The sequence below is a fragment of the Numida meleagris genome, chromosome 1 (assembly GCF_002078875.1).
Source record: "Numida meleagris isolate 19003 breed g44 Domestic line chromosome 1, NumMel1.0, whole genome shotgun sequence".
NCBI classification, from domain to species: domain Eukaryota; kingdom Metazoa; phylum Chordata; class Aves; order Galliformes; family Numididae; genus Numida; species Numida meleagris.
Genome location: NC_034409.1, coordinates 60,444,916 through 60,468,233, shown reverse-complemented (window position 1 = coordinate 60,468,233; position 23,318 = coordinate 60,444,916). Strand labels below are relative to the sequence as shown.

At 36.4% G+C, this 23,318-nt stretch overlaps 1 protein-coding gene across 1 annotated transcript in view; it reads right to left on the bottom strand.

Annotated features, from left to right (window-relative positions):
• IPO8 (importin 8) overlaps nt 1-23,318 on the bottom strand; it is a 47,125-nt gene that overhangs the window by 10,529 nt on the left and 13,278 nt on the right. The window contains exons 7-21 of the mRNA XM_021389225.1: nt 22,998-23,092; nt 22,353-22,437; nt 19,219-19,353; nt 18,399-18,498; nt 16,677-16,753; nt 15,272-15,388; nt 12,137-12,226; nt 11,375-11,540; nt 10,646-10,806; nt 10,103-10,228; nt 8,248-8,314; nt 7,621-7,746; nt 7,032-7,129; nt 5,906-6,001; nt 4,685-4,905 (exon numbers count right to left, since the gene is read on the bottom strand). Coding sequence (XP_021244900.1) covers nt 4,685-4,905; nt 5,906-6,001; nt 7,032-7,129; nt 7,621-7,746; nt 8,248-8,314; nt 10,103-10,228; nt 10,646-10,806; nt 11,375-11,540; nt 12,137-12,226; nt 15,272-15,388; nt 16,677-16,753; nt 18,399-18,498; nt 19,219-19,353; nt 22,353-22,437; nt 22,998-23,092 — 1,760 coding nt within the window. The remainder of the gene's footprint in view (nt 1-4,684; nt 4,906-5,905; nt 6,002-7,031; nt 7,130-7,620; nt 7,747-8,247; nt 8,315-10,102; nt 10,229-10,645; nt 10,807-11,374; nt 11,541-12,136; nt 12,227-15,271; nt 15,389-16,676; nt 16,754-18,398; nt 18,499-19,218; nt 19,354-22,352; nt 22,438-22,997; nt 23,093-23,318) is intronic.

Below are 23,318 nucleotides of genomic sequence, written 5' to 3'. Positions count from 1 at the left end.
AACAAAAAAATTAAATGCTGATTCCATGATAAATAATTGAAGAGAAAGAAAAAAGTAAAATTAACAGCAGAAATAATTGTATGTGATCCCAACCAGGAAACAAGGTAAAAATCTATGCTCTTAAAATAAATAATCAATTTTCACTTCCAGAAATAGAAACCATTTGAAAATAATAAGGGGAAAAATATTTGACTGCCTCTACAGATAGTCTTCAGTCCTCCCTTACTGGAAGCACTAGTAGTGCTCAACTTCTCTGGAAGGGATTTCATTATACCTTCTACTTTGCTAGTCCTGGTGAGGCTTAGCAATGTCACCCCATTCTCAGAGTAGCTGACAGTAGTGATAAATTATATACAACCATGCAAAATATTATGATCCTTCCAAGGAAAATGAAATCAACTAGCATATCAAATGACACAGTGTCATGTTGGGTTTGGCTGCTATGTTACATGTGTTGAAAAATGCACCAAAATGCAATGCTCTGTCCTTCCATCACTGCAAGCTGCATCAGTTCCTTTTTGAAAGGAACCGAGCACAGAAGGCGGCATCCAAAACAACCAAGGAAACTGAGTCAGGAGAAGGGAGTCTGCTTTCACCTTTGTTACATGAAAAAAACTGAAAGTCCTTAGTTCCTCCCAGTTTATCTGTCACAAAACTGAACTCCTCACCCCCTGCACACATGCCGATGTCATGAAGACTAAAATTCTATCTGAAGATGATGCCACCTATGAATGAAGTACAGCTTCCAGGGGAAGAGTTGTTCTTACTGCAAGTATAAGAGGAAATTACTTTCTCTACGCTCTCTCTCTGCCAGAATCTTCATGCAAGTTTGACCCAAGCTCTCTAATGCATGTGAAAGACTTCTAAACTGCATCTTGACGTGGGGAAGCAATAAGACTTCTCTCATGTATATGTGCAGCAGAGTCCTTAATGACACATGGAATTAGGTTTTAGAATACATTTTAAAAAACTACTGTTATATAATGTAAACTGTACAACACAGCAGGAAAAATAACTTTAAAATTATAGTAATTAGTGGCTTAGCTTCATATTAAATGATCTCTTCTGGACAGCTAATGTAAGTGGAAGTTACACACACTGTTGTGTAAAAGAGAAACATTATTAGGAAGTGGCCCAAATAGCCAGGAAGTGCAGTATGTTTGTCATGCTCCATTTTCAACCATCTAATCAGAGAAGCTGTAAGAATAAGCACGTGCCTTAAGAATGTGCATGTTATTAGAAGGCTCAGCAGGACATCCAGGCATCGAGCCATCTTTAGTGAACCTAAGCCAGAAGGAGACTTGTTTCTTCCACGTGTCAGCACAGAGAAACAGCAGGACAAGTCTGAAGTTCAGCACACCAATGTCACAGCTGTATCAAACAACAACAGGACTGAACAAGTGAAGCAGAATTTTATCTCATTTACATATTTTTGTAATAGCAAATAATGGTTTCGGAACCATTCCTTTGCTAGAAGACTAATTATTTCAGTATCCTTTTGCCTGCAGAAAGCTGTCTGGATCCAATTTTACTTACTTTGTCCTTTGAGACACCTACTTACTTGCTCAGTAGTCCTCCTTAGCGATCATGCATTCTGCTGTCTCACAGACATATCAAGCCTGGCATGCTAAACATATGTACTTGGAATCACACATGGCAGTGCAATGCACAACCCCTGGGCAGGTCTGGTTTTAATGTGCTCTGTGGTCTTCCTGATCTTCAGGACCTTTTGTAGCTAATACATTTCTTCCAATACAAGATTAAAAAAAAAAGATCTAATAGTCTTTTGTATTTTAAACTCTGTTGAAAGTGTTTGAGAGGGAAATAACTAGCCTTTCCCTTACTGGTTTGTTGTGCTCCTTTTATGTGAGGATCAACCTGCTTTCCATTACATTAATCTGCTTCCTGGACAAACTGCAAGTAATTAGACAGTTGCAAAGTTGGAACCAGCCTTCTTTGACCTGTATAAGATCAGGATGTTATACACTAGGATTTCTAACTATTTAAACTCCTATCAAATAAATCCTCCAAGTCTAAATAGATAGACAGATAAATAAAAATATCTATTCATTTTTTTAAAAACAAGTTAGGTTTTCCTTTCACCTCAGTTGCCACAGAAGAATTTTTAGTGTAAGAATAAGCATAAGACATGCAGAAGTCTCACCCAGATTTCAAATTTCAGGCTGTCAGGGAAAAGGTGTAAGGCAGCAAGGAACACGTTTCTATAAATGGTTGCTCAGTCCCTTGCCCTTAATCAATTTGAAGTACTCACGGAAAAGATATTTAGAAATAAATAAGCACAGAATACTAGGGTATATAGGCACACATTCACAGACGTGTAATATCCACGATGACATACTGGATTCATGTAGTCTTGCAATGAGTCCTGAGATCTCCTTGCCTTGATTATTTTTAATATTTCAAATTTCTAAACAGTTTTAAATAGTTTACATATTTTTAGTGACATGGAAGAGCAGTTACTTATCATACCCTAACTGCCTTCTTCCACAGCAAGATGTATTATTCCCACGGATTCCATTCCAGGAGTTCACAAGTAATGCCGAAGAAATACTGCATACTTTGGCAAACACCACTGGCTCCAGCATGAGAACCTACACACACACACACAAACCCCACTGCCTTTCAGACCCTTTGGCAGAGGATCTATGGGCACTGGGAACTTTCAGGAGCAGAAGGGTAATGGCACATGAGAGTCATGTGGTGTGAGTATCATAAAGAGACCCTGTTACCAACCAGTAAATCGCAGACTGCTGGAAGGGCTGATGAAGAAATAGCAGTAAGGTTCACACCTGGAGGTGGATCTACTTCGTTCTTCTCCTGTTTCTCTACGATCTGTGATCACAGCAACTGACTTGAATTTACGCCTAAAACTGCTTCTTGCTGGAAAGCAATCCAACTCTAAACTGAAACAACACTGAATGACAGCTGGAAGGAAGAACTGCACAAAAGGGGTGCCCATTAGTGTCTCCAGTGACAAAAATAAGCCTGCAGCAGTGGGACCAAGGAAGGGTAGCAAGGAAGCCAGATTTTGTTTGCAGCTATCTATTCCTGTTCAGCTGAGGCTCTTCGGATGACCCCTAAAACCCTTACTAAAATTAAATGGTCTTCTAGAAGTAGTCCTGTCCTTCTGGGAGAAAGGGAAGAAGCCACTTACATCACATCACAGTGCCTGACAAGCAGTACTACAGCGAAAGCCTTATGCCTGGAAGCCACATACTGAGAAGGCAGCAATGAAGGAAAAGCAATTTTTAGATTTAAGTAACATTACAGATATTTATTTCACTGCTGGTAGCAACACATCAAAGAGATAGGTTTTGATCTTCAGCTGCCATTCAAGTTCATAGTCTGAGCAGAACCTAGCATGATAATCTCTTGTGCTTCGTTTTATAGGCTTTGTCAACTTTTGTCTCAGCTCTGAAAGAGAATTTAGTTCAACAGAAGTTGCAGAAACTAATGCTTTTTGAAATGCAACACAAAAGAACTGAAAGTTAAGCTGCAGCATATAGGAGTACTTGAGGTTGGAAAGTATTCAGCTCGACAGTATTTTTCTCCTCTGGATCTCACTAACTTCTCACTGGATGAACTGTTTAAGGCTATAAATCCCTTTCATTTTTATTTCTTTTAAAAAGGAATGACAAGTTTACCACCTATAGGGAATATCTGCTTTCATACCGCCTCTGTACGCTTTCAGCATTTGGTATGAAACAAGAAAAAATGACAACATAAGGAGCTGAATATCAAAGAATTTTCTTCAGCCATAGAAAACGAGTACATAGAAATCCTGATACTAAAAGTCTCATTCTTTTCTAAAGGCAGCAGACTCAAAAGTAATTTAAAAATTAATGGTAGTATTATCACAAGATGCAGGAGAGACAGACTTAAAGATGTCATTTTTCAGCCAGTGGAGCTCCAAAAGAAATGAAGGACTCCGGGTACTTTATGCCTACTTTGACAATAATTCAAGTAACCCCTCTAAATGTCTAAATGATGATGTGTGTATTTATGTTGAGATATAAGATGTGCTGTAGACACTTCCTATGCATAGGAATAGAGAAGGTCAGAATGTTTGTGATCATATACACTGCTTTTGTTATAATGAAGAAGAGATTTTTTTTCTCCCCACATTTACTTGTTTTGTACTTGAACACAGAGAGGAAGAGGAAGAGACCTTGAAAGACCACGCAGTCCAACTGCTCGACCACTTCATGGCTAACCAAATGATAAAGCATACTAAGGAGGGTACTGTCCAATGCTTCTTGAACACTGACAGGCATGGGGCATCAATCACTACGTTAGGAAGCCTGTTCCAGTGTTTCGCATTAAAGATTTTTTTCCTAATTTTTAGTCTGAACTTTTGTTAATATCAAGTCTGATAGTCTATACACTTAAGAAACTTAAAGAATTCTGAAATATAATTTGTATTGCACTCTTGTATCGTTGCAAAACAGAAAATTCAATACACTTGTGTATCTCAAAAGACCAAGAAAAATTAAATATGCATAGGACACTTTTATTAGAATCATAGTAACTAGATCTGGTGTAGATAAATGTGATTTCAAACAGCCAGGGAATGAGATATTTTGCATCTACATGACTAGGGATGAGAAGAGAAGTGAACAAATCAAAATCAGGGACTTTTAAAATACAAAAAGACAATACTTGCCCAAGAAAACAGTCTGTGTCATTCATCCACTGGTTTATAAACTGTGCAGTGATGGGCTCAGGATTGTGTGGAAATCTGATGTTCTCTAAGGTGTGCAGAAGTAGGTCAGGATTGTAATAGAGTGCAGCTATGGCAACCTGAAGACACATGGTACGGAGCTCACTTGTTTTAACTCCTCTTGTCAACCGCTCCAGAACAGCCTCCACAAAGAGTGGAATACACTGGGAATATAAAGAAGAAGGAAAAAAACAAAATCAGGTATTATATATGTTGTCAGATAATAAAAAAGTTTAAAACGCATTTATCTGAACTGACCTCTAGGGCTAACTGAAGTCCAAGTATATATCCTAAGAATGCCTAAGATTTATTTCCTAACACAAAAACATTGTTTCCCTGATTATATGCTGACAAATCTTCGCCAAAACAACTGTTCTATGAGTTAAAAAATTGCCAGTGTTATTCTCAGAACAGAGAAGAATATTTTGAGTCATTTGGCAGAATTTTAATGTGAATAAAAGGCTAAGACAAGAAATCAAGGACATTCTCATCTTGGAACAGAGTTATCCAACAATTTAAAAATTAACAGACATTAGAAACTGAAATGACCTAAATCTGCAAGAAAAACGTTTTTCCTAATAAATGCAACGTGATGTTAAATTTCTTACAAAAGTTTGAAACAAGTGAGGGTTTTTTTTCCATACAAAAATGAGTATGCACACAGTTCTACGCAATGAAATAAACATCTATATATTCTCAATAGGTAGGTTTATGCTTTATATTAGTTTAAGAAGCATTATGAATGTTTCTGTTCATGAGTTTCGGTTCAGATTACAACTGTTTTAATTCAGAGTTGTGGTGCTCAGTTCAGTCTTCCACCACACTTTTACTTCAGTGTAAATGCATACAGTTCACTTTAATCCCTTTCAGATTCCTTTCAAAAACAAAAACAAAAAATGCACATCGTATATCTGTGTACATCAAACCATACCTTTACCACTCAGGTTACATTCATACTCTGGTCATGCCTAAGTAGCTCTCATCTTCAGCACCAAAAAAGCTACCTACAAACTCCCATGAGCTTATTTGTACTTTTCTGTCTTTCTCCCCCTTCCTACCTATCACATCTCCCTAAAATTCTCTGATTCCAATTGCTTTTCACAGGAATTATACACACAGCACTGGAAATCTGTAAAAGAGAAAAATCTGTTAAATATGCATCACCTGGTCAATACCCCGTCCTTTGCACTGAAGAACAATTACTTCTAGGAGCTTGGCTGCATGGCACTCTGCATCTTCTCCTGCATCTCCTGTCAATACCTAACAATCAAAATGGCAATTTAGTTTATTGGTATTAATCACTGTCAACTATGAATGCCAGTGCTTTTGTACATGCATAAATCAAACCTCTAAATGGCATATATGTATATTCATGCTGTATTTTACGATAAATTAAGAATGACAAATCTCATCTCTACAGGGCATAAATGAAGATAGGTGACTAATGGTGAACCTAAAAATTCAGAAGAAATTGTTTTTTATTAATGTTAGTATCATTATATGTCCTTTATTGCTTTCTCTTTTTCAAAGGAAATGTTACTTATAAGAATCACTGATGCTTTCCATGCTCTATTTCTTTGTGACTTCAGTTATAATAGATAGTGGCAGATTAACAACCTAGCAAAGTGAGAACTTATCCCTAGGCTAATTTCACATTAAAAACAAGGTGTGTACAATCTCTCTGTGTACATGTGCATATGCATGAAACTGTTTTTTCCCCAGGATGTTTCACCCCTATGGACAGTGTCAATCAAACCTGACAGGGCAGCAGAATTCTCAATCATATTAAATCCCCCTGAGTCTCTTAAAAATAAGCACGTAGATAGATGCATAAGACTTTATGCCCCAAATGAGAAAAAAAAACGCAGTGTGATCTCATACTTTATTATCCAGGACAGAGGGAGTATAAAAGGGAAACGGGAAAATGTATAAAGAACTTCGAACGAGTTCATACCCTAGCTGACAACAAAAGAATCCAATCACAAGATACACAACCAAAGGAAATCAGACTTCATTAATTCCTCTGCTTACCAAAATAGCTGTTCATAGAAGAGTGCCAACACAAACAACAGCACAGCAACTTTCTCCCACACGTTTGTGTGCGCTGTTTGTTTTTTTTTTTTTGGAAGTGTGTCACTTAAAAGTGTGAAGCTGCTACGGCTACTCGGAACTGAGACCAAACTTCATTTCACTCTGAAATGACTGGCCATTACCTGGCATGTTCAGATCACTTTTAATCTGATAATTAAGTTCCAGTGATTAGCACAACAGTAAGAATCAGAAGTCTTACCTTTTTACACATAGCGTAAATGATTTCTAAATGCTTTGGATTAGATAGTAAAGTATCGGTGTCAATGGTCACATAATTATGCAAGAGAGGCATCATATCTGCAGAGGAAGGAGAGCAAAAAAGAAAGAAATTATAGGCTAATCAATAAAATAGCTAACCAGTGAGACTGCAATCCTATAATGGGATTCATTAACCCAGACTCCTGGACATGGTTGGAAATTCAAATATTGCTAAAGTCTATTCTAGCAGAATTCTTTGTAAAGTGCACAAGGAAGAAGGCATTCTCATGAGAAGAAACAGAACAGAACTACATTTTAATTTATGAATTCATAGTTTCCCTTTAACTACATTTCAGCTTTCTTTGAGTTCAGGACCTCCTACAACAACTGATCATACTGACAGATTTGAACACGCTTCTCAAGCTAGATATGCTCCTGTTATACTCCTACACTAAACAGATGGTCAGGGCACAACTCAAGTATCCGATCACTTTACACCAAAACGCTACATGGAAGCAGCCTTTGTAAGGCAGGCTCTGGAGATGAATTCCCAAACAGCTGAAACATCAACAGAATGGAAATGGTAATACCTGCAAAATATTCAAAGCAATCCTGCTGGAAAACCTCATACAGAACACCTAAAAGCTGCCACATTTGAGGTGAAATCATCTGGCATGTCAAGCTGTATGCCAAGGAAAGAATTTCTTCATAAAACTCTGGAAGGGAGAAACATTTTGTAAACAACAACCTGTTAAAATAAAAGTCTCCCTTGCAAATATCTTAAATTCCAAAGTGTCATGTAACTACTGGAAGATGGCAATGAGTAACTATGTCAGTACAAAGAAAAATAATATAAATTGGAAAAGACTCTTTTAGACAAGCGTTATATTGGCTATAGCTACAACAATAAGCATTGCTTCTCTTTACAAATACACACGGGGAAAATGTTTTAGCAATGCATCAAAGACATTGCTTTGACTTACTGCAAAATATTTTTACTTTCTTAACCTTTTTTTTTTCATTTTTTAATTTCCCCCCCACGAAATAATAACTGTAGACTTTGTCCTTTAACACAGTTAGCTAGAACTATAATGAGAACTGCATCTTCTGGTTTTGCGTGTTAAAGAAACACATAAACAAGTATTGTTTGTAATAATTAAACATTTTTTCATGTAAAAACCTGTAATCTTTTTCTAAAAATTAGCTCCAACAAATACCTATAACATGCTTCTGCAAAACAAGGCCGATGATCTGCAGACAAATGCTCTCCAGCTGTTGAGTTATCTGAAATTAAAAAAAAAAAACATTTTATTTAGGAATGTAGAAAGGCAGTAATTTAATAATGATCACATGATTATGAAGTAAGGTCTCACTGGTGGGAGCACTCAATTTTTCAATAAACACTATTACTTTAAAACTTGTCACGGCATTTTTCTTTATTTTAAGGATTTTAACTTAAAGGTTATTCTGCAGATCATGTGTAAAATTGTGCCTGTTGTCCTTTTCTGGATATAATGTAAAGATGGCAAACACTGTACTCAGGCTGTTTCAGGTAATAAGGCCTCGGTCCAAATTCTTTGAAGAATGGGTTGAAAAAAAGAAAGGAAGTGATGCTTTTGCTTAAGATCTATGGAGAGCTTCCCAGAAGACCAGGCTCAACAAAAGGGAAACATGTAGAATTTGGGAGAATAAAACTGCATTGAGGGCAGACAAAAGCTATTATGTAGCTATCTGTTGGAGCGGGCAGTTTTAAGCTGAGAGAATAACTAATTCAGCCTTGTCGTGTTGGAGAGAGAGACTACGTTTATGAATGAAATCAAATTAGAAGAATTATACGGCCACGCTGCAAGCCTAAGTAAAACCTCCAATAAAGGCATCTCGTGGTATTGCCACTAGTCATTCATTAAACATGAAATCTTGCAGGATGTCAGGCTTCCTACGTTTCCCACCAGTGAAGGGCTTAAGCATGTGATCACAGATTCATCCACCATATCTTCAGGCAACTGATTCGGACACATGGCTTAGAGCTGATCATCCTCTAAGCTCTCTGCATAGTTAATGATGAAAGGGAAACGAATTTCTAAGGAGTTTTCCGCCTCAATTATCATTTGTATATCATTTATATCACTTCTAATACAATTAAAATCCTGAGAAGAGCATTCTGCACAGTATTTTAGTTTGCTCTTCACACAGCAGAAAAACAAGCTGCTAAACTTACACTATGAATACTCCAACCCCGAAGGTTTTCCTAGGCTAAAACCTGAAGATCCGCTTCAGACTACCTCTCCTGATGCTCAGTTTAGCTACCAGATTTCATTCTAGCTTTCAAAAGATGCAAGGGGTTCTCGTGAAGGAATACAAGGTGTTTTCAAAACCAAAGGAACACAATGGTCACACAAAAAATATTACAGTGAATGCATTTTTAAAATTATAAACTTTGTAATCAGATTTCACATTTGCAATGAAACTTGCTCACTGTAAATCAAAGGAAGCAAAACAATCTCAGACAAAACATATTTGTGCTTTTTGCCACTTGGGCTCAGTTACTGACAGACTTTGTCTCTCTCACCAGTCACTGAAGTCCTTCCTACCTCGACCAGCTACAAGCAGAAACAATCTCTTTTTTTCACTGAATATGTGAAATGTAGACTTGTACCACAGCAACAAGACCAATTCCTAGGAATCCTATCCAAGAAACTGCTAGGTGAAGAACAAAATATGAGTCACCATTGTCAAAAAGTTACCCATATGCAAAATATTACTTCCTAACAACCACTAAACACTCTGCAATAACTATCCAATGAAGTATTTACCAGAAAAAGCGCTGAAGATTTTACACTCAGGATATAAATTCTCTGTAAGGTTGAGAGCAAAGTTGAACAATTAAGAAGACACAAAAGTAAACTGGGCTTTAAATTCAAATTTCTCAGAGGTCGCTTGGTACTAATTCACCATCCTGCTACAGTAAATGCTCGTTCATGTGCAACAGGTGATGCAACGCATACACAGAAGCGCTTGTTGTCATGAATGAAAGGCATGAGGGAACAGCAGATCTATAATAGGAAATCTCACCTCCTTGTGATCTTCTACAACTGTTAGGATAGTGTCAATAGTGTGCAAGATACCCATGGCCATAACTGTTTTGTCCTCCACTTCCTCATATTCCTCACTCTGAAGTACTTTACCAAATATTTCAGCCTATGGAAGAAAAACAACCAATTTGACATTCAAAAGACAACTCACATTTCTCATTTTTCACATAAAAACAAGATAGCTAATGCAAAACCAGCAGTGTCCAATCTGTAAGAGCTGTCAGTGTTGAAAAATATGCTGCTTAGTTTTGAAAAGTGAATATAGAAAATGAATTTTTTTTTTGAGAAGTCTGGTTATTTTAAAACATTTTAAAGGTGAAATAGTCAGAACTTGACTCGTTAAAACCAAGGGCAAAATTCAGCATCTCTGAAAGCCTCTGAAACAGTTTTGAAGATGCTTCAGACTGAAAAACCTTAGCAGGGATTATTTTAAACAGTGTGCACTTCAAACAAAGTTAGTAAGAAGTTTACAAAACCAGGCGTATGCTTGTGATTGGACTGTAACTTTAGTATTGTCTCTTACCAGGTGTTGTGTCATGTCAACAGCAATGGTAGCTACTTCCTGGCTGTACTCACAGATCATCTTCTGGATTACATTTGTAAGATCATCATTTTCTGTCTCTCTAACAATGTGCAAGAGCTCTTGCATAACTGGCCTTACATATGGCTTCACATATTCCTTAGCTTAAAAAAAAAAGTTAAAATTAAGTGAAATCAGCTATCCTTAAACACAAATATACTTAAAACTGCTAGGTAACTGACTACTTTTGAATGAAGTAGTTTTAAAAAGATTAATTCACAAATAAACGAAAAAAAAACCTACCCAAAGCACTTACACAGCACATAACCAGGAGACTAATGAAGTAAATAAACCCTACATACTACAGCCTTCTACAAAAAATATTCACTGTTTGAATACATGCCCTTACACACAGGCAACAGTCATTCTTAAATATACGCTATTCCACCTCATTAAAGAAAAACAAAGACAGATACTATTTACTTAATCAAATTAAACATTCTGATACCAATTTTTGTGCAGAAACCCGACATAAAAACTTGACATCAGAATTCTGGGATGTATACAGTAGCTAATGAGTAAATGAAGCTGTCAAAACACGATGAAATGTTCCAAAAGCTATGTCTTTAAATGGTAAAAATGTTCAGATAAATCTGCACAAATCCTATCATAGTCAACAACAAAAAATAAAAATAAATCAGTACACAGAATTGATGAATCTCTGTAGCCTACCTTGCTCCTGGTGGCTTATTAACATCTGAAGAGCTATGGCAGCTTCTACCTTGACAGGCATTTCTTTATCATCAATCAGGCTCTTCTTTGCCAACTCTACTGCATTCCTCAAGTTTAGCTCATTGTGAAATTTCAAAGCACTGAATGAATGGAGTACCCAACAGGACTGCATGAAAAAAGCAAAAGCAAGTTAGGGATTACTTTCTTCTTGATTGCAATGTATTCATACAGTAACGCAGAACTGTTTTTACAGTCAAGGAGTTCTTTATTTTCCTTCCCCAAATTCCAATAAATCCAGTGTGCACATAATTGGCATTTACAGTTCTGGTCGTTCTGAGGAAAAAAAAAAATCAGAAAACAAATGAAAGAAAATTAACATTTGTTTACGACTCACGGGCACTTGTGGATTTTGTTCATGCTACACTCAAAACTCTGTGAAAATTCTACCTGTTCTTCACAGCTGTCTAACAGCTTCAGTTATCAAGATACTAATGAAAAACAATCACAAAATGGTCACAATCACTGCTAAAATTCTTCAGTCTGACTGAGGATGTAAACGACAATGTAACAGAGACATTCCCAAAACTCAGTTAAATGACAGTTTAATTTTTAAGTCAAAATGCTGAAAAATTACTGTACAACATAGCTATTTGAAATTTTACAATATATTTGCTTTACTTCTTTCATTGACACTCAGAATGAAGTTAAACTCAAAGGAAAGAAATGTCCAAATACTGAAATTGACATAATTGGTGAACTTACTCTAGCTCTGAGGTACCCCAGGTTAGACATGAACAATGGAAATACGTGATTCTGTAACATCAGCTCCATTTGATCCTTGAATACACTCTTCTGTAGGTGAAAATAAAAATAAATTTTGGAGACCATTCATTTCATGAAACCATTTTAAATATCTTGATATCTTGAAAAAACACAATGATTTGTCTATGAAATACATACGAAGAGATCTGGATCTTGTACCTTCAACTGAGCAAACCTCAAGTTCAAACCCAGGTTAAGTAAAAAATCTGTACATACAATAATCAACTCTATGTTACTTTTTACAATACTATACCAGGAACTTTGATTTTCTCTAAAGCAGTTTCCAGCTGATTTTTATTCCAAAAAATTAATTAATTAAGAACCTAGTACTCTCAGTCTTCCTAGAACGGAGTACATGCGTAGCTTAAGATAAATTGAAATTTAGTATGAAACAGATCCAAGATTCAAATGACCTGCCATTACTATAAGCATTACAGCTGATTATTTTACACATTACAACAGCACGCATATTTTTATATATTCATAAATATTGCTTTTAATGTTGTTATTGATGAAAAATAATTCCTTTATGATAGAAATTTGTTATATCTTTGTTATTTCTTTGTTCTTTAATATTCAGTGGAAACCATTTTTCAATATTCCAAATTTGGCAAATTCCAAGATATTCACAGAACACCAGAACCACCAGCATGGAGACTGGGGAGTTTCCTAGCACCTATAGACTCAGTATATCAGAATAATAAAAATAACACCAGGGACTGTGTTACCATCTAGAGGAATGACTGAGTGGCTAAGATAAGAAGAGGTGAAAGCGAATATACAATACTAAATGCATCTTAAGTGATCAGACTTCTATTTCACTAATTCATACATCATTTTTTCCCCACGCAGAATCCCAAACCTTCAGAGAGGCAGATGAAGAACTGAGGAGAGGAAAAAAAAAAACCCAACAAAAAAGAAAAAAAAATTTTTTTTTCCTTGTGCACGCAGGTCAGAGGTTTGCAGGCACTCAAATGGAGAGTCTGTGGAGAACCAGGTGGATAAGCCAGAGTCACTGTGTCTTTGAGCAACTTATGATCTATGTCTCAGTCGACTCACCACACAGAAGACTCTTACAAGTATTTTATGTAGAAACCGTTCATGGAATTTTTCCATCTGCGAAATCCCAAACACAAGAAATTCAGAGTAGAGAGAAGAATGCAGCTTTGGGGATCACTACTCTTATAAAATATAACCTTATGTTTCAAGACTGAAAATTTCGAATAATAGCAGTACTATGGAATAAATTCCTTTTTTCTCAGAACAGAGATAAATGAAACTCGATTCAATACGAAAGGCTTCTCATAACATAAAGAATATTCTATTCTTTCTCTGTTATACTCCAACATGAATGATGGTGCTTATAAACCAATATATCTAAAAAATTTTTCCAAAAGTTACTGATGTTTCAGGATTTCAATTTCAGATTATATAATGGTACAGTGGTTAAAAAAAAAAAATATATATATATTTAGGGTATGTTGGTAAACTGTTCCTGGTAACATAAATCAGAGAACCATTTAGGCTGGAAAATACCACTAGGATCGCGAAGGCCTACCATCCACCTAACACTACCAAGTGCACCACTAAACCATGTCCCTAAGTGTCACATACACATATCTTCTAAATACCTCCCTGGGCAGTCTGTTCCGATGCCTCACCATCCTTTCTGTCATGAAATTCTTCCTGATATTCAACCAAAACCTCCCCTGGTGGACTTGAGGCCTCTTCCATGTCCTATCACTAATTACCTGAGAAAAGAGGCTGAACCCCATCTTGCTACAATCTCCTTTGAGGTAGTTGTAGAGAGTAATGAGTCTCCCTCCTCAGCCTCCTCTAAACAGTGCCAGTTCTCTCAGTCACCCCTCATGAGTCTTGTTGTCCAGTCCCTTCATCAGATTCATTGCTCTTCTCTGAACACGATCCAGCAACTCAGTATCTTTCTTGTAGTAAGGGGAACAAAATTGAACTCCGTATTCAAGGTGTAGTCTCGCCAGCACCAAGTAGAGAGGAACAATCGCTTTCCTCACTCTGCTGGCTGCACTATTTCCGCTGCAGACCAGGATACCACTGGCCTCCTTGGCCACCTGGGCACATGGCCAGCTCATACTCAGCTGTCTGTCAGCCAGCACTCTCCTTTTCTCCTGGGCACCTTTCCAGCCTCTCTTCCCCTCGCCTGTACCGCTGCACTGAGGTTGTTACGACCCAAGTTCAGCACTCAGCCTTTAGCCTTGCAAGGCTTTCCATGAAGAAAACTACTGCACAGAGAGATAACTCACATAAAACAAATTTTTACATAATTTAAAAATTAGGCTCTATTCTCATTCTAAAAGTGATAACTTTTAGGCAGTTACTTTTGAGGTGGAAAGAGGCTGTACTTGGACTCCACAGCCTACAAAAACGTAGGAGAAATTCTAACAACTACTATACTGGACAGCAACAGAATGGGTCAAATGCGTACTAAATTTCAAAGAAAAACTCAAATTGTGAAGATATTGTGTATAAAAAATGGAGGAAGGATAGAAATTCTTATTTCCCTCTTTCCACTTATTTGCAAAACTCCCAGCTGGCTGATGAAATAGATCTTAAAGTCATGTATCCTAGGGTACAAAGGCTGTAAAGCTAGACAAAACATTCCTACAACATGTTAAGTAAACATTTTTCTGGAACCAGAAGGAGCCCACAATACTGCAGGCTGCTGGGAGGGGTTTCTAAAGAATAATAAGCAATGTTATTGATGGAATGCATGTTTGTTTTTCCTAACACCCTTCCATTTTACTAGTAAAGCATGCGAGGACCAAGGGATGGTTCAGCAGGAAAAAAAAGAGAGCTTTGGAGAAACTTGAGAACAAAAATCAGCATATAAAATGGGAATACAAAAAACAGCAAAGAACATAAATATTTTTAAAGAAACAAACCCTCAGAATCTTATTGCACTTTGCAGTCTTTCTACTGATTTCATAAATACAGTTGTGGGCTAGCCAGACTTTAATAAGCTAACATATTTTACTGGAAAAATGGAGTTGATAATAAGAATTACAAACATAGACCTATTTTACTTATTTACCCACTTACCTTCAGTAAAATATCTGCTAAGGATCCTATAACATGCAAAGCTCCATCTTTCTTCCTTGGATCAATGTTCGGTTCTGTCAGAATCTGGTAGCAATATGCCATCATTTTTGGCAATACCTGAGTAAGATAAAAAACACAGAATCTCCATTTGTCAGTGCGGAATCTAAAACAAATTATTTTCATAGCATTAAGTTTAAAAAATCATATGACATTTGTTAAATAGAAATCTCATCTTAATCAAAGCAATCAGGAGGTACTACATGTAGCATCTTCCCATATTTAAAGGTTCCTTTTCCAGCTTTTCTTCCAAGCTTCACAAAATTGAATTCATCTCCTTGAAATTTCATATTAGTGACAGCGATTACAGTATTTTTGTAGTTCTGAGGCAAATCAGGAAAGGTGAGGAAAAGACAAGAGGCTCAAACAGTACTTCAAAGATTTTTTTTCCCCCTAACTTCCCTTCTGGCTTGCCTACTACATATGTAAAGGCATGTGGGCACGTACATATATGTATGAACATATACGTACTCGAGAGCAGTTTGGACTAAAACCTAAGATTTATTTTAATCCGTCAATCTTGGCAATAACTTGTAAAGTTACTAGATTTGGAAAGGTTTCTTAGCAAAATAAATTGCTTATTGTGGTTTTCAGCGACGTTACGCGCTTTTCAGAAATGATGACGTTTTGGCAATTTGAGTACAAATTATGAAATTGAGAAGGGCAGCAGACACAGATTACTTTAACAACAAAGAAATAGAAAGGTCACAGGCTATTTCACCTGATACAAAGACTATGCTCTTTTCTGAAAATTCATGAAGAAATCGAGCTCCATGTTTACTGCGTGTTAAAATGGCAGCCAGAGAAGTCAGTAGTCTGAGCAAGCGTATATGGTTTCCAGGGCTAGGCTGAATAATCTTTTTTTGCACATATCACTGTACATATAAAAGGATCTATAGAAAAGTTATGTTCTCATTTAAAGAGCAGCTCCGTGAAATTCATTTCATTCTTCCTAATTTCATTGTTGACAACAGGACTTTAAACTGCATCAGTAAAAATTAACAAGGATTAGATTCACTTGTGCCCCTGCTACACATTGAGAATCTCTGAAGAGCCATGGCAGAGGACGTTTGTAAACTTAGGAAACTATCACTTCATCTATTCCACCCCAGGTTTTATTGGACAGGTTAATTTCAGAGCTGTCAGAGGAAACCATTTATTTATTTATACTTACATATTTTAATTCTCCCAAAATTGATGGCATTCAGCCAGGAATGAGTTTGACTATATATTAGTTAGTAGATTTTTTAAGACTAGCTTCCAATAGCATCTTAGAATGTAAGGGAAAATAACATTTTTAAAGAAACTTCAAGCAAAAATTAAAAAAAACCAAAAAACAGTTCCATACCTCTTTTCTCTTCTTTGCTGCTGTATAAAGGAGATTCTGTGCTGCTGTTGTTGTGGATGCATAATCCTCAAATACATCTAACATTAAAAATAAATTAATAAACTCATCTTCTGATTATAACATCATAATAAAATGTTGATAAATCAACTTGACTTTGTGGGACATGACTGTCTTCAATAAATGGTTGAAGAGTCAGACTCAAGCTCACATCACCCACACGAACATTTCTTTCTTGACATCCTGATCTACTGACCACTCGTCACTCCCTTTATCAAGGTTGCATTATTTACTTGTTAGTTCTTTTGAGATCATGTATTTAATGGATGAAAAATTGTTTTTTATTTGCTGGTTGTTGCTTTCTTTCTTTTTTTTCTTTTAATCAAAACCACCATAATAAGAACACCAATGCATTCCAGTGCCATCTGTATAACATATGTACACAATTTTGGCTTGATTTTATTGAAACCTCATGGGAAACTCTTTGAATGTAAAAAAAATTCTTGGATCTGGTGTAGTTTAAATCTGCTGAAAGCTGAAGCTTTTCAGCTTCTTTCATTACAAGTAAACCTCCTTTAATTGTACTAAAAATATAATTTATATATTGAAAAACAATCGGTGCTGCCAAACATGTTCTAATCCAAATATTCCTACACAGATCGCATTAAATAGAAGGATCTAGAAAAATAACCTTAAAATGTGTTTAAAATTACACATTAACTTTTCCTGAGATCTTAAAGATAAATCAAGATTCAGAAATACTACCATTCTTGTTGCAAATCCAAATACTCTTCACTAAATTTCAAGTAAATGTACATTTATGCTTCCATAATACAGTCCAAATCTGTATTTAACTCTCAGTTACAGATAAAAATAGGGCTCACTGCTTCCACAAAAATAACAGAATTTAGATACCAAAAAATCAGCTACATATTTGTATTCCTATCATCAATGGTATGGTGATTAATTTTTTTCTGTAACTTTCCAAGGTTGGAGGGTTGTCTGTTTGTTTTTTAAGTATTCTAGGACCTTTTACACTCTGTTTTTTTCATATGCTAACCAAAAGGCAGTTAATTAACAATTTCCAAATGCTACACGTCTCTGTGGTGCCAGGCATACTGGACTTTTCCAGCGAAATTTGCTATATTTTTTAAGTACCCTTCTCTTTTTCAATGATAAGACCCTTTTAACAAGACTAATTACTATACATAAGTTCAACGTGTAATTCCCGAGATTTTTTCAGTGTGACTTTTGAAAGAAGATATATATATATATATATATAAAACTGTTTTACAACTTAGTAATAACAACTGGCAAAAGATACTAAAAACATGAACAATTTTCAATAGAGAAAGAGCAAGTGAGGCCTCTTCTGGTCAAAGCGTGAGCTGCAAGAGCTTGCAGACAGCCATCACGTCTCCAATTCAGGATTCTGAAACTGGCATTATAAGGAAAGCAAACCAGTCTACTAGTTGCACTGAGCACATCTGAAGTAGAAAACAATTTTAAGAAAATTTGTTTAAGAGCACTAGCCAAATGGCCAAAACTCACTCCATCTGCCTTCTTTTAATTACAGATTGGTGAGATTTACAAAACAAATTCTCTTCTTCCTATTGTTCAAGACACTCATGAAGATAGAGACATTACAGTTGCCATGCTATATTTGGGACTACAGTATACAATTGTGATAAAAGCCTAAAATAAATTCTAACTACAGAGAGTTACCAAATTTCATGCGGATGTATTCATATGGATCTTCTTGCCACAGCTCTTCATCCTCATCTTTGTAGCACATTAGGGAGAATATCACTTCTTCCGTTATACTCTAATATTAGAGGAGTCAAATGCATGTTAAGTACATAGAAAATCAAATTCCATTACAGATTCTCCTTTCCTTTTGCAACAGATACAGACAGCAGTAATTATATAATCTAACTTCATAATAATTCACCACCACACACAAAATACACTTCAGTATCTAATCTGTAAACAACAGAACACTGCATTCTGAAGAAGGTTCTCATAAATACAACACTTAACATGAGAACAGTCTTCAACATCCTTCTCCATAACATTCGTGGGATTAACAAACTTATATTAACTAGCTTATTACGTGGAGAAAAGAGGTGTGAACATCACTTTTTGCTTGTTCTTACATCTACATACAAAATATATCCTTAAAACAGTTCAGTTCCTCATAGTATATGGTATCTTTGGTGACTGTCTTTACACTGCCATCAATTATAATTTCCACATCTATAGCAATTTCTTAACACTGACAACTAATAAAAGCCAGAACTTTGCATCAGACTTCAGCAAAATAAGGAATTTATGGAACAGAATCTTTAATCGACTTGACAATATCTGCAATAAAAGTTAGTCATGATACTGAAAAAAAAGAATTGCATTAGTCTGGGAATGCTTTTTTTTTTTTTTGCCAAGGTTGATGCATGTAAGATTCATGAAACCTTAGAAACTACAGAAAACGACTTCTTTTATCACTCTGCTGACATGCAGTGTTTCTGATCAGGTTTTATGCACTGACCTGTATGTGTGGCTTCATTTGCTTCCACGTTACAGAGTGAATGACCCCTTGGTTCAGATAATTTAATGTTTGCTGAAGAACACGTGGTGCAACATAGTCCTTTTGTCTGTATTGGTCTAAGATTCTTAACAGAACCTAAAGAAATAAAGAATTGGCACTTTTAATTGAAGATGGAAAATTAGCCCTCATGCACAGATATGCAGGGCACCTTTACAGCGAATTTCAGCACAGATTAATTAGTTACATAGCAGAAGTTCTAGTGTCAGTAACCACAGCAATGTCTTTGATCCAGAAGTTACAAATCACTTAAACATTAAGGACCTTAATCTGCAAGCATTTAGGTACATTTACTTTTACTATTAGATCCATTATGTGATCACTTGTGATTGTAAACCAAAGACATGCTTCACAATTTACAGACTCACAGTTTACACAGGCCTCAAACAAATTTGGAACAGATGCAGAAAAGGTACACAGAGATTTTCAAACCAGTTGGCACCTAAACCTGTTAATGGAGTTTGTGTTCACTTCTAACAGACAATCCCCTAAAGAAGCCAAATGACTTTGGAAAAAGAGTGATAATAATAGAAATACTAAACTAAAAAAGGAAATCAGGTTAACATCTAAATCTGTGAATCAGGAGATGAAAAAAATCTTAACTTCAATTGGCTGTTGTAACTATCAGACAGCATCATACAGCATGCTATCACAAACTCTGCAACACAATGCTTATTATAAAGGCTTGCTCTTCTAAGAAAAACCTATAGTACAAAGCCACTACTCAGCATTAATGGCAAATGAACCACTGAGTGTTAGTAAACGTAAAGAACTGGCACACAGACAAGCAACAATAAAAATCAAGGACAAAGCACAACAAAAGAGTTGAATCGTATTTTCAGAATAAAAAATCTATTTAATAATTCTTTACAACACTACAATAAATCTTATTTTGAACATAACTCCTTCCCTTAGGGGTACTAAGTCTGATCTGACTCTTTTTTACAATACACTCCTTGGGCAAAGATTGGCTATGTCTCACACAGACTCTAACACAATGTCAGCAGTTAACTGAAAAATATGTAACAAAGGCTTAGTAATGTAATATTCACAACAGTATTCTTACTAACTCTGCCGTGAAACGTGACAAATCAGCACTTACGAGAGAGAAGTGAATGAAATGTGCAGATCATCTAAGACCATTTATCTCTCAAGTTAAACTGCTCTCCCTCTGCTGCATATCCCGGTCTTTTAAAAGACATAAACTTTAAGTATTGTAAATGACCACTGCCCATGAAAGCCTGTTTCTCTGCTCAGGAGTTAACCGTTGCAAAGAACTTCAAATTCATATTCGACTGTTTCTCCTTCCTTTTCATTTGATGCTTAGCAGTCTCCCCACAACCATCCTTTAGTTCTTATCGTTCACATATTTACACAGAATTGATACACCAATGGATGAATTGTTTTGTTTTGTCAAACTGGATGGAGAAAAGTAATTGTTCTTGCAGACGATCCTGTTATTTTGAAATAGTCTGAATGTGACTTAATTTTCAGGCGTGGTCAGCGTGGGTTAATGAAGGGAAAATCCTGCCTTAGTAATTTGATCTCCTTCTATAATAAGGTCGTCTACTTGGTGGATAAAAGGAAGGCGGTGGACATAATCTTTCTGGACTTCAGTAAGGCCTTCAATACCATCCCTCACATCATCCTTATGGATAAATAGTCCAGTTGTGAGATTGGACAATTTACAGCTTCACACTAAACTGGGTGATGAACTGGCTCAGAAGCAGAGCTCAAAGAGTTGTACTGAATGGGTCACTAGCAGTACTCCCCAGGGCTTAACTCTAGGGCCAATCCTGCTTAAAACATTTATCAGTGATCTGGATACAGGAGTGGAATGCATCCTCAGAAAGTTTGCTGAGAGACCTGTCAGTGTTCAAAAAACATTTGGATAATGCCCTCGGTAACATCTCTAACTTCTGATTGGCCCTGAAGTGGAGAGGCAGTTGGACTAGGTCTTTGTAGGTCCCTTCCAACTGAACTTTCTTTTCCATTCCATTCTACTGAAGTGAGAACAGCCTGGCACCCTGAATCAGATGCTGGAAGTTTGAACCCTGAGAAGCTTGCCAGTGCCCTGTCAGGGATATTTCATCTGGCAGTCTGCTGAGGAGCCACATACCCTGCAAATACAAATTATCCAAACAGGTGTTATTTGAAAATCAAGAGCCCAGAATCACCAGGAGAGTGAACTGCACTCTTCTGACTTCTCAGGAGTTTCTTTGGAATATGCAACCAAAAGCCTGTATGCTCCAGAGCTTTAATTGAGCACAAAGCCTAGGAACTACCACTCCTAGTAATCCAGTACATAGCAAGCTGAATGGGAAACAAGAGGAGCTGTGCCAGAAACATGTGAGCTTGCAAACCACCACTCTACGGACTTCCAGGTACCCATTTGCTATAGTTATTTCCTCAAACTAGGGAGATGCTGGAAGTCCATTCCCAGAGGACCACAGTTAAGCTGGCAAAAAGCACAGAAAACACTTACAGGCAGTGCCTCTCTTCTGTGCCACTTTATCAAAACCAAACCCTCTCCACAATACCACGTTACACACAAATAATTAGCATTCCCCAACAAAAACAAATCACTTATCAACTGTGAATATACGCTCTATTTTCACAAAATAATGCTAACCAGGTATAAAATATTTCTATTCTTCAGACACTTTCCAATCTGATTACATCTTCCCGACATAAAACAGGACAGAATCCAGTGTTTCTAAGCTGCCAGCAGCAAAATCACTTACTAAGGAGAGGCCTGATAATAAGTCCCTCTACGATACATCGTTGCTTTTTTCTCAGTTATTTACCCATGCTGTTAACACTGTTAGATAAACATCTGCTTTTCTGAAAGCTTTCCTGCGTGGTATTTCTGAATTGCTGAAAATTTGTGTATTATACCTCAGTTAAGTACTGTACTAAGAAGATTTCTAAAGAATTCCTCAATCACTACAATGAAAAATGAATCTGATTCTGTTCAGTTTTGCTTTACGCACTTCAAGATCCAAGCATGCTATTAGAAAACAATATCTTTGTTCAGCCAAAATGATCAAATTTAGAAACAAATTAACTGTACTCACTTGTTGAATGCCCACAGCATACGTTTTTAAAAAAAACTCTGAGAATTCAAAGTATTCTTTAGTTACATTTCCCGGACTTCCATACCTTTAAAATGAAGAGAAGACAGATATTTATTTACATTGCAGAGCCCACTGTGTCAGGAAAATACAGTACATTCTATAACCAAATGACCCTGAGTAGCCTTCCATCCCCAACAAATCCTCTCCACAGATATTGTGCTAAGCCATTATTTCCTACATAATGCCTCACTTCCCTTTTCTTTTCTTAGAACTTCATACAGTATAGTAATATAGTCAAGCCAATATAGCTGCACTGTTGTCATAAGCTCCGTAACTTCCATATTTTTTTCTTTTCAAATCTTTCCCTGCCTTTGTATTCAAGAATACAAGCAGTTGTAGATGAATACATTAAAAAAAAAAAGTACTTTTCCTTGCTAGCTTCTTGCCAGCTTAGAAAACCAAATCACTTCAGTAGGAGCTCAAGTCGTTGGCTGTGCCAGTGCAAGGCAGAGGACAGCTGTGGGAATACCTCTTTGCTGACTATGAGCTGTTACATCAATTCAGCTGTCTCGTCTAACCATCCCCAAGGAATGTTAAAGATTTGTAACCCTATTTTAGTTTTTAATCAGCTTGTTAGTTCATTACCGTTCAAAAAGACGAGCTACAATATGTAATGCCCATTTCTTGCATTTCCACCACACCAACTCTGGTCTATCATCTTCATCAATTTGCAAAGTCTCCTATAAATAAACATGAGAATTTTGAATTACTTTTGTGTATTGTTGAGATAAATTACGTTTTAAATATACCTCACTGAATATACTAATACAAATTCATAGCACTGACTAAAACTTTGGCTATGTTAACAGTTCAGGAACTTTACACTATCTTAATTAGTAAATACAAACGTGTATGCGAAATACCTGTGCAATGCCCATACCTGAATTTTCAAAATGACATTTAAAA